We start from the raw sequence: 12,340 nt of genomic DNA, 5'->3' as shown, positions 1-12,340 counted from the left end.
CTGTATACGCTGATCATATGTTTTTGTGTAAAATCTTATTTTTGAAAAACAAATAGCAACTATAAGTATGGGCTGGGCCATATATAGATATAATATTGATATCTGGACATGAGACTAGATATCATCTTAGATTTTGGATATTGTTATAGCGCAAGTGTTGCCTTTTTCTGGTTTTAAGAGAGTAAAGTGATGTAATTTCATGAACTTACCGAACTGTTCTATCGGATCTTTTATTTGCCTTTACCCACTTCTTCATTATATCCACTTAAAAATAGTGTGTTAACATTTTGTGAATGCACCAATAGTCAATCCCACAACATCATTGTGATATTGACAACAAAGTGTTTGGTAAAAAATATTTGGATATTTGATTTTTTCCATGTTGCCCAGCCCAAACTATAGCTGCTAAATGTAATGGAATCAAAAGTGCATTTCCCTCTGAAATGTAGAGGAGTATAAGGTATCATAAAATGGAAATACTTGAGTGCATGTATGCTCCAGTTGTACTTAATTCAGTGCTCTTTTGTCAGCACCCACTGGTGGAATCATTTAAAAAAGGTTTCCAAACTCTCATCTTGACGTGCCTCTCCTTCTGCCTTTGATCCATGTACTCTGAGCTGGCCATGACAATAACAAAAGAACAGGCAAGACACTTTCAAGATCAGAAAAATGTCAGAATACCATAGCTCAGTCTTGACACTGCTGCACGTAGATTCATGTTCCTGTGATTTCAGTGTGACTCAAATCCTCGTAGCTTCAGTATTTAATCACAGATCCAATGCTATTGTTTCAATCGCCTCTGAAGGTTGCTAAGTGATCATCACTGAAGTCAGATCAAACAGGGAACAGCTACAATGCCATCAAACCCTCCCTGCAGACCTCAGAAATTACTGAGAGTCAATTGTCCCACACTTTATACATCTGTAATCCACCTCTCTCCTCACAGCCTGCCGAGGAGAATTTATGTGATGAGGCTATGATATCATTATCCCGAGGAAGGAGAGTAGGAGGAGGAAAGGAGGGAGTGAGTGAGTGGCTGATGTACTCTCGACCGTACACAAGCGCAATGTGCCTGTACTGTGTTCCCAATTTGCTAAGTGCATCAGTCACTTCATTTGCTGTCTCTTCTCTGTCGGATCTGAGGTTTTAGGGCTATAGCGTAAAGGACTCTGCCTCTGTCTGTGGCCTAGATATGAAAAAAGCTATTTCATCCATTGCATTATATAAATCAAATAAGCAAAGACCTGTCTCTTTGTCTGACGGACAAAAGATCTGGGATGCCTTTCTCTGCAAACACAGGAGGAGACTGTTGTGTTGGTGATGAACACAGACTCTGCTCTCCAGCTTACCCATGTCATAACATTAATGTCTAGTTGTAATGATGCTGAACAGTTTCCTGATGTGTCACTGATGTCTTTGAAATGACGATGAAACTGTCTGACTCTGTCCGTAGGACGGGAGATCCCATTTGTAGCCATTTACAAGACTCAGAGAGACGCAGAAAGTGAGACGCAAGACAGAGAAAGTGAGTATATTTACATCAAGTCTAAGACAAATTTGCATTTACAAGATTCTGCATTATGTTAAAGACATTACCAGTGACCTTGTTGGCAGTAGCATAACAGCTACACTGAAATCGACCTTGTCAGAAGGGGACAGAAGTGTTTCCTTTGCAGTGCAGAGTGACCACCTGTGCACTGAGTCACTGTTTGTCCAAGAGCCAGGTCCTGTATGATGGCAGTAATCACATTACTCCTCACAATGGATGTCCTCATTAAATTATGACCTGCCCGACGTCAATATCAGCATACTGTAATTTGATTACTACAGTGTGCATGTGTGTGTGCCATCTTTGACCGGTATCATGTCCCTGCTCTGACTATGTTAAAGTCTTGATGTTATTATCATAGATTATTTGATGTTTGATGCAAGTGTAATAATATTTCCCAAATGTTCACCCACCAAGGTGCTGAGTTTGCTGTTTTTTAAAAGGCTTTATTATGCCTACAAATCTAAAATTCTATTGACATTAAAGGGACAGTTCACCCCAAAATCAAAAATACATATTTTTCCTCTTACCTGTAGCACTATTTATTAAACTTGACTGTTTTGGTGTGAGTTGCCAAGTGTTGGATATATCAGCTATAGAGATGTCTGCCTTGTCTCAGATATAATGGAACTAGATGGCACTCAGCTGTTGTTCCTTAAAGTGCCAAAATAATACATTTGAAAAACTCAACAATGTCTTAGTAAGTTTCATGTAAGAACTATTTTCTCTCTACTAAACTACGTCTGCCTACTGCATTACTGCACAGAAGGCAGTGTGCATCTACTCATGGACGAGAGGCTTGTGCTCATGACAATGTGAGATGTAAGCTTTAATGGCTGAGCTGTAACATTAGCTAGCTTAGTGGTGCTAGGCAAGCTAGCAGTAGATGCACAATTCCCTCTGCGCAGTGATATAGTTGGTTGGTCTCTGACACTCAACTCACAATACAACAATATATAGATTGATTAATGGGGGTGAACTGTCCCTTTAAGATGACCAGTATACATAAAGTGTAGTCATGATGCCATAATTAGTAACAAGGCTAATGGTCTACAGCTACGGTGGTGACTCTGAGTCTGTACTTGAGCTAAATATTGCAAATGTTAGCATGCTAATAGCTTAAAAAGCACAACGCTAATGTTAACGTGCTGCTGTTTAACAGGTAAAATAATAACCATGTCCATCTGCTAAACATGAACATAGTGGCATTGCCACTTTGAGCATGTTAACATGCTAACAGTTTAAATAAACAGATAGTATGGTGATGGTGCTAGAGGAAAAGTTCATCACAAAAGTTATTACAATTCAAAATGAACAGGAGAACGTAGGTATCTGGACCAAATCCATCTAATTGTGGTCAAGAAATTTAACTCAGAAATACAAATCTCAAACCCTTGGTTCTAGAGAAACGCTCACTAGATCACTAAAGTCAGTAAAGTATGATTCATCCTGGATGCTTCCTTTGGTCTGTTTACACAAACCGATCCGAACATACAATATTCACTACATCCCCTTTGACTCCAGCTGTGATGGCAACCAAGGGTGACTGTGTTAAGTGTTGCACAAACCAGCTGTAGCAAAGTAGTAGTACAGCTGGTCCTCTTTTCAGGACAATCTCTTGAGGCCTGAAGTTTGCCTCGAGTGAATCCAGGTCAGTTTCAGCTAGAGACGGGTCTGGTGTGTGGTTTGTTGGAGTTCATGCTCAAAGTTTTGGAGGATGAGAGGCTCTGATATTGTGTGGAGCTTTTTTCTTTTAGACGTTTTAATTCACAACTTATTTCTAAACCAACTTTAATCTCATTGGTCATCCCTGTGCTCTCTATGACAGGTATTACAGAAGTGCATAAACTGGAGAACAATGAGAACCTGAGGCTGACCCTGGACTCCATGCAGATGCCTAAAGTGGAGTACAAGGAGATCAACATGGATGACTACAGTATGTGTCAGAGCCAAAGTCACTTTAATGGACAAGTCCATGTTTACAAATTATATGATGGCTAACAAAGAAAGAATTTCAGCAAAAGAAACCCAATGCTTGTCAGTTGCCAGGTAGCTCAAACTCAGACTTAAAAGTGAGGATCCTCTTCTGTTATATTGTTAAATTATTTGAATTATTTTTAGAGGCCCGTAGAGGGTGAAATATTCAGATTTTACAAGAAAATACGTTGTGGTGAAAATGCTGAAAAATTAACTTAATTTTCTGTAGCAGTTTATTTTCCTCCTCTTCTCCTTGATCATGTTGTGACCCTTGCAGGCCGAGAATCCCTGCTGAACAGTGCAGTTAATTGTGTTGTGTGTTTTAATTATACTATAATTTAGCAACACATCAATTTGGCTTCCTCTTCTAGCAGCTGGGGATGAGACTCTTCACTCCTCCATACCCATACCAATGTTATACTCCACTTCATCTTTTACACTCTCAACTGACTCACACTGTTTTGTTTTTTAGATGCACCAAATAATTGAACAAATTTTAGATGTATTTATGAGAAATTATTGAGTATTATATAGTGTTTTGTCTAACAGTAGTTTGTCTACATGACAGCCTTGTCGATGCAGATCCTCAAACCTGCCGGCTTCCAGGACACAGCGCACTATCCACTGCTCCTGCTGGTGTACGTATGACACAGGTTTTCACACATTTGTGTACAGTACACTTGGTTCACACACTCACACAGAGAGAAGTGTCCGTTGGCAGTGCTGACCCCAGATGGCCGTCCTCTCCAACGAAGACTTCCTGGACAGAGTTTTAATCTAAAGACGTGCTGCTCTGTACTCTACTCCAGCTGGCTGATAATTGCTCTATGAATGGGGGAACTTACCCTCCTGTCCAGCTCGTTCTTTTATAAGCATTTCTGACCTCCGGTTTGCAGCTCACATTTTCAGAATTTGGCCCTTTCTACTCTCAGTTGTCACTGCAGCTACAGGTCCTGAAGAATCAGACAGAAAACAAGTTCAAGTTCTTAAGTCTCAACCTGGCACGTGCATGTGTTCAGACATAAAATAGTGCATAAATATGGGGCTAAAATATATAAAGAACTAAAATATTTTTAAAAAGTATCATCCTTGCATCACTACCATTGCATTGCATTCAGTAGTCTCCATAACACTGATGTGGTTGTCTCTGTGCAGCGATGGGACACCCGGTGGCCAGATGGTGGCAGAGCAGTTTCACATGGACTGGGCCACGGTGCTAGTGAGCAGCTTCGGTGCCATCGTGGTGCGCTGTGACGGGCGAGGCAGCGGCTTCCAGGGCACCAACCTGCTGCACCGGATCCAAAAGAAACTGGGCGTGTATGAGGAACAGGATCAGAAAGAAGCACTCAAGTATGAGATGTTTTCACTTTGCCTTATTCAAGATTTAGCAGACATTAGAATAAACATGCAGTAAACAGCTACATGCGGGGCCACAATTTCCAACACCACTGACATGCTTCATCTCAACAGTTTTCCAGTTGATTTAGAGACAGTAGAATTTACACGATCTGTATGTAACTTTGTATTTTAGGATAACTAACTAACTGCTGCCTGTGGCTTATGAAACAGTATTTTTGTTTACATGAAGCTACGTATATTCTCAAATAGCAGCATCTCATTCAGGATGAAATGGTCCATTTGTCTGTCTTCTATTTCCAGCATTTCAATGTTGAAGAATTAAGCTACAATCGCTATAAGCAGTAGTAGTAGTAGTAAATATTATAGTAGTCGTATTCTAATTAAAGGCTCCTTGTAAACACAACTGCTAAAAAGACCTTGTGGTATTAGCTACAATTGCTGTGGTGAGACAGTGAATGCAAAAGTCAAAATAGAAATGGCTTCTTAACAATGGGATGTTTATCTTTTGCAGTTTTATTTTGAAAGAGCCCTACATCGACAAAACCAGAGTTGGAGCTTTTGGAAAGGTAAGAAGAGTATCAGTGTGTAGCTGAAAGACTCATGCATGTCACTGTCAACATGAAGGTTAGACCAGCTCAGGAACATAACACTCTATTATCTAAAGTTTACCCTGGCTGTTCAAGTAATGGGAATATTTAGATCTTTAACTTAAAGGTCCAGTGTGTAGGATTTAAAGAGTCAACTTTTCATGGTGTCTGAAAAACAGCACTGTTTTCAGCTTGGTGATGCTGCATTTCCAGCTGATCCAAGAAGGTTTTTAAAGAGTTTATTCAGCTTAAGGAGGAGGAGAATTTGCTCAACACACTTTCCTTCTGTTTCTCACAACAATTCACATTTAAAATCAACCAATCTGGATCATTTTACTGTGGTGGAACGGGACAGAAAATTGTAATGTGAAAAGTTAGTGGACTAGTGGAGTAAAAAGATGGAATGGAAGTATCTCAAATTTGTGCTTACAGTAGTTGAGTAAATGTATTTCCCCCACTGGTGGTAACATTCATGTTTACTGTACCTCAGGTGTATGGAGGCTACGTGACCAGCCTGTTGGTGAGTGGTGAGGAATCCCCTGTAAAGTGCGGCGCTGTCCTCTCACCCATCACTGACTTTGAATTATACGGTAAGTTGTTTTTTCTTCTGTATACCAGCTTGCAAAACCATATAGAGTCCGTATATAATTCATAATATGAAGACTGTATTACAGTTTCTGCTGTGTAAGGTAAACAAGCAGTATCTGTGCATAATCATTCAGGTGCAGGCCATCCTGTTAGACAGTAATCAAAGGAAAAAAGAGATTGCAAATCTATCACCTTTACCCCTGCAGCTGAGTTATTTCCATGACTGTGTGATACATGTATGTACTCTGCGTGTGAGCAAAGAAAAGGAGCTTGTTCACCTTATCAGTGTGATGCTGCAGATACGCCTGGAACCCAATCATAACAGAGCCAGACAAAGTTAACTACACCAGCCTCACCTCAGCTACCAAAGGAATGAAATGTGTGAAAATCAGAGCTGTGTGTGTCGGGGAGAGAGTGACAGAGAAGGAGAGACGGTGCTCTCGTAGCTGCACCGAGTCAGGAAACTGCAAATTAAGGAGGAGCCGGGCGTCACGGTGTGACTGATTTCCCATCAATTTGATTTCTCTAGCTTGCCAGAGGGGGTGAGAGACATGCCATGACACTGTATAAGTTTGGAATTGCAAATGAAGGCAGTCTGCGATGGCTTCGAGACTAAAGAATATGTAGATGGGTGAATCTATTTGAATATGGAGGAGAATAACCTGGAAAAGTGAACTTTATTTCCTTCCAAATGGCCAGAGACAGAAATAACACACGGACATTGTTATTAATGTGTAGTTTTGATTTAATTTTGATGTCAAAGTTTTCATTTAAACTCTCTTTTCCCTGCAGCCTCTGCATTTTCAGAGCGATATCTTGGGCTGCCGAAACCTGATCCAAGGGCATACACAGTAAGATCTGAGTACAATTATTATATTTCAAATTCCAGTTATGATCATTATATAATCTTTTTGTTAATTTGTTACTGTGTGTCTCATTATTCCTCAGATGGCAAATTTAGCACACAGAGCATCTCAATTCATGGATAAGAAGTTCCTTATTATTCATCCAACAGCTGATGGTAGGACAAGGATGTCTGAATTTACCATTCACCTTTATTTAAGCGTTTAAATCTTTCATAAAGCAAGAAGATCTCTGACATTTTGGCATATATATCGTTATGTTTTCCCAGAAAAGGTCCATTTCCAACATACAGCAAAATTCATCGCCCAGCTCATCAATGAAAAGGCCAACTATACCTTACAGGTATGTGGTTTTACTTTCTCTCCCTTGTAATTACATCGACTGCTGATCCAATTTCTCTGCCTGGTTCAGTTATTCTCCAACCTCCGGGAGCTTTATGATCCCGGTGGGATCCCACAGCAGGCGGAGGATTAGCCCTCACAATGCTGTCATTCCACATAATGAGATTATGAGACCTTCTCAGGCATCCTGCATTGACACCAGGACTAATCCAATTAGGATACAATGCACTGGAGCTGCATGTTCATTGGAGCTTATTACTGACCCATAGACGGGTTACTCTGCACACATGCATCATAAAGACCTGGTTTCTCAGAGCTCTGGTGGACTTTAGGTCAACACATGTAAACATGATGACTCAGTTAGAATATCTCGGTTAAGTTCAAACTCCAGAAATTTAGTTTGAGTCCCTTTTAGTGATAAATTAACTTGTTAAGCCAAGAAAGCTCATGATAAACTTGTTTTTCTTTTTTTACTATCATTGTCAATTAAATCCATTTTGGTTTGAACAAAACGACACTACGCCTCTCAAGTTTTTTTATTAAAAAAGAAGAAAATGGACAGAAATGATTGTTAGTTGGAATCCTTGACTAATTTAAAGATGTACTCAGAGATTAAATATATAGGCAGTGATGGAAAATCAATCATAGGCATAGATGGATTGTTCATGTTATTGTCTTTTATATGTATGCTATGGTACAGTTTAAGGATCTTCACTACATGTACGTATATAACCAGTACCTGACTATAAATAACTTTTTTTTTTTTTTTTGGGCATACCATACCATGACGTTTTTATGATATACTATACTATGGAATTTTTAAGCATACTATACTGTGACAATTTTTGGTGAAAATTTTAAGGCATACTATACTGACATTTTTTTGAGTCATACTGCACTATGATATTGTTCTTTTTTGTTTTGGTCATACTATATGAGGACTTTAATACCTACAACAGTGCGTCATTTTTTGTAATATATTTTCAGGCATACTATACATTTTTAATACATACAATGCAATGAAATTTGTGACATTTGTAAGCATACTAAACTATGACATTTTTTAGGCATACTATTCTATGAATTTTTTTATAAATGTATTGAGGCAAACTAATTTCTGATATTTTTTTGTTAGTTTTTCTACGATATAAATGAGCTCAATGATGAACTGATTAGTATTTGGTGGTCAAAGGTCAAGGTTACATTGACCTTGTCTGTCTCATTCTCATGGATTTAATATTTTAAGAACCCCTTGGACTCAAGGATGATGGGATTAGATTTTGTTGGTCAAGGGTCAAGGGTCAAAGCTCTGATAGCTCTGACGCTCTGATATTTTTGCCCATATATCTACCCACCTAATATTGAATAAATCTAACCAGATAAAATACAACTATCGGTTCAATTACTGGTCCTGTACCAACTGATGAGTGTCAGTGTCTCACTCACTTATTCTTTGTCTTTGTCTCAGATCTACCCAGATGAAGGCCACTTCATTCACAGTGAAGCAACAAGGCAGCACCTCAGCCAGTCTCTGGTGAACTTCTTCGAGGAATGCTTCAGGCTACCAGAACGTGTGTTTGAGGAGGCCCTGGAGGAGGAGAGTGAAGACGAGGGTTAGCTTGACCTCCTGAGGCCCAATTGTGCTCTGAATCCTTCCCACCCATACATCCACCCACCTAACCTCCATCCTGTCCCTGTGCCCAAGCACAACACTGGCATACAGTTGTCCACAATATGCAACTCTCATCTGTTCTTGCTCAATTTGATTTGCATTTGGACTCCCCGTGTCCGCATGCTGAACCTGAGACTGCCTTACCAGCAGACCTACTCCTACATCCATCCTCCCACTATCTGCCCTGAGTTCGACTCCAAACGGCCCTCCGGAGAGCCAACAAAGACTGATGACCTGACATGATGCTTTGGAATATACTGATTGATTTAACAGGGAGCGGTCTCCTTCGCAGCAGGATGGACCAGCTCCCTAAAAGCAGTGGAAACAAAGCATCAGCTCTCACACAGACTTTCAAGCTGTGGGGAGAGGGAACACCTTATAGCACATAACTCATGGGCTTGTATATTAATGAAATTTAGACGCCTGGTGAAGAACGCTGGTGGACAGTGTTCACAATGGGTGTCTGGGATTGTGCAGATACAGGAAATGTTACTATTTTTAAAGTTGTGAAGAACTTTCATGTTGGACTGTGGTTGTGTCTATTGTTCTTACAGTATGTAAAATAGCACACAGACATTCACTCGCCTACTACGGATATATTTTGTTTTGGTGTTCATGTTTGCCCCGATGTTCATCTCGTAGCCTCATTTTATGTATTTCAGTGATGCTGACGGAATTCTTGAGCTGGCAAAGTGTTTGGAAGAAAAAAAGCGCTGTGGGTTTGTTAACGTGTCGTTTGAGACGGTTTTATTGTGACGCTCCAGTTTTATTTATCAAATGTTTTTCAAAAGAGACAAACTTGTTTTAGTCACTGTGCCTTACTTTGTCAGACAACATCCTGCTATGAGACTGCATTTATGAATTAGCCTTCAACAAGGCTAATTTTCTCAAAATAGTTTGACATTTTTGGAAAGATATTATACGCGGTCTTGTCAAAAGAGGATTGAGTCCACTCACACATCTGCCTGTTAAATATTAAGCTACAGGCAGCAGCTGGTTAGCTTAGCATAGAGTGAAGACTAGAAGCAGCTAGCCTAGCTGTTTTTCCCCCTGTTATGCTAAGCTAAGCAAAGCTAAGCTAACCCTCTCCTGGATTTAACTAAATATTTAACTGACAGACACGACACTGGTATCAGTCTTTTGTCAGAAAGACTGTCAGAAAGAATGCCAATAAGCGTACTTCCCAAAATGGCAGCTATTGTTTTTAATCTATGGCCTGAAATAGATAATTAAAATAAATCATGTAAGCTACATTCTGTAGCTAATTCCTGATTGACAAACTGTAGGGATTATAAAGTTTCGCTAAATATTATTCTCCGGAAATATGTCCAATGACATCAGTGCACCAAGCTAAATGTATAGAATCTGCATGCGTCATTGCTTATGACATGTTAAAGAATGGTAGGTGAAGGAAACGGAACAGGAAGTGCAGTTTTTGTGACTGAAAATGCTGCGTCACTCACACTCGGTTTAAATCACAGAATACATTGTTCAAAGTTGAAGGCGAGAGGCCATTAGGATTAGAGGTATACCCTTAGAATTATTTATTTGTATATAAGGAGGGGGGGTTATCCAAATATAACATGCATAACAATGAATTCTTGAGGCACATGTTTAATTTTCCATTTTTCTATTTTCTTATTTGAATGGCCATTTGTGTTACTTTTCAGTGCATGTCCAGACGTTATTTGCAGCACTATCCCTGATAGCTCAGTTCCACATGGTAATTTTGACATCTTGAATGTTCCTTACTGGATTGCATAAATTACATCTCCAGTAGTATTGTGATTGAGATCCCAGTCTCGTCAGCTTGATGTGTAAATGTTATTCAAATATCATTTTATTCTAAAAAAAAAGAAAAAAAGAAAAAAGAAAACAATATTATCTGAGTGTTATTTGTGCATAAAGCATTTTGGAAGTTACATTTGACTATTCATTTCTGTTTTCCTGTTGCTGTCCTTGAAATTGAGTTGAAAGTGGAATTTATAAATGCAGACGGCAACATCGAACTTTCTTGCCAGTGGTTGAGGACTTTTTCAAGACGCTCAACTTTGTTATCCAAAGCATAGAAGGAGAGTCATGGCAGATTGTGGCATGAAGGTAAATGTTAGAATAAAAAAATAGATATTTTATCAGCTTTCAGTGTTTTTTTGGGTCATATGTTTTATTGTGAATTTCAGCGCTCTGCTGCTTTTTTTTGGCCGCATTAAACAGAACATTACATATTATATCACTGCATAAAGCTATGTTATTCAACAACTGCTATTCACACAGCTAGCAGACACAACACGACTATTCATTCTGATGCATGTCATGGAAGTATGATGCATTTGTTTTTCTGAATTAAAAAGATTATTAACTCAGAGTTCTGAGAAAAGTCATCATAGGAAAATATTTGCCATTTTTCTAAATGACCATGATAGACCATGACATCATGTCATAATTATGGGAAGTTTCATGGTAAAAAAATAAATTGTGCTTGTTTTCTCAGTTATTCATTTCATTCATATTCAATATTATCCTCTTGAGGGTCGCGGGGGGGAGGGCTGGAACCTATCCCAGCTGACATTGGGCGAGAGGCAGGGTACACCCTGGACAGGTCGCCAGACTATCACAGGGCTGACACATAGTGACAGACAACCATTTACACTCACGGCCAATTTAGAGTCACCAGTTAACCTAACCTGCATGTCTTTGGATTGTGGGAGGAAGCCAGAGTACCCACAGAAAACCCCTCACTGACACGGGGAGAACATGCAAACTCCACACAGAAGGGCTCCCTCCTGGGTTTGAACCATAAACCCTCTTGCTGTGAGACGACAGTGCTCACCACTGCACCACCGTGCAAGACCATAATCATGTCAATAAATCCTGAGAGTAATATTCTGGCTCTTAAAGTTGCTAAATGCTCCACTACATGAACTAACTAGCTTGTTGGGAATTGTCTGTGTGCTGTTTGGTGCTGAGCAGGAGCTGCCATAAACTGAGAATGAGAACAGACTTTGTAGGTCGAATAAAAAATATTAGTCAGTGCAGCTTTAAAAAAATAATAATAATTTTAAAAAAAAGTTTATAAATGCAGCAGCTTTAAAGGGGGAATCCTGCATATTTCAACCTGGACCCTTTTTTTTTGTTCACATTATTGTGTCTAACTGACTTGTGGGAACACTTTTTGACATTGGTCCAGTATAGACAGAGCTACAGCCAGCAGCAGTAAAGCAGGATTAAGTGTACCCACTCAGATCAGATGCGCATTAAAAGTTCTTGTTTTGCCACTGACAGGCTCAGGGTGTTATTATGAGTGTCTTCAAAGATTACAGAAAGGAACCTACAGAGAAATGAAATGTCTTTTCTTACCTGTCACTTGTTCTGTCCTGATTTGTGACCAAGTCTCCCTAATGAT

At 39.5% G+C, this 12,340-nt stretch overlaps 1 protein-coding gene across 7 annotated transcripts in view; it reads left to right on the top strand.

Annotated features, from left to right (window-relative positions):
• LOC125882060 (dipeptidyl aminopeptidase-like protein 6) overlaps positions 1–12,244 on the top strand; it is a 341,554-nt gene extending 329,310 nt beyond the window's left edge. For all 7 annotated transcript variants that reach the window (XM_049565694.1, XM_049565693.1, XM_049565695.1 and 4 more), the window contains 10 exons: positions 1,454–1,525; positions 3,378–3,485; positions 4,095–4,164; positions 4,682–4,876; positions 5,397–5,451; positions 5,963–6,062; positions 6,853–6,911; positions 7,009–7,081; positions 7,193–7,266; positions 8,734–12,244. In XM_049565694.1, the coding sequence (XP_049421651.1) occupies positions 1,454–1,525; positions 3,378–3,485; positions 4,095–4,164; positions 4,682–4,876; positions 5,397–5,451; positions 5,963–6,062; positions 6,853–6,911; positions 7,009–7,081; positions 7,193–7,266; positions 8,734–8,883 (956 nt within the window). In that variant the 3' untranslated portion in view covers positions 8,884–12,244. The remainder of the gene's footprint in view (positions 1–1,453; positions 1,526–3,377; positions 3,486–4,094; positions 4,165–4,681; positions 4,877–5,396; positions 5,452–5,962; positions 6,063–6,852; positions 6,912–7,008; positions 7,082–7,192; positions 7,267–8,733) is intronic.
• The last annotated feature ends 96 nt before the right edge of the window (positions 12,245–12,340 follow it).

Source organism: Epinephelus fuscoguttatus, linkage group LG21 (assembly GCF_011397635.1).
Source record: "Epinephelus fuscoguttatus linkage group LG21, E.fuscoguttatus.final_Chr_v1".
Lineage (NCBI taxonomy): Eukaryota > Metazoa > Chordata > Actinopteri > Perciformes > Serranidae > Epinephelus > Epinephelus fuscoguttatus.
The sequence above is the reverse complement of the archived record's forward strand: the minus strand, read 5'-3'. Positions and strand labels throughout refer to the sequence as shown.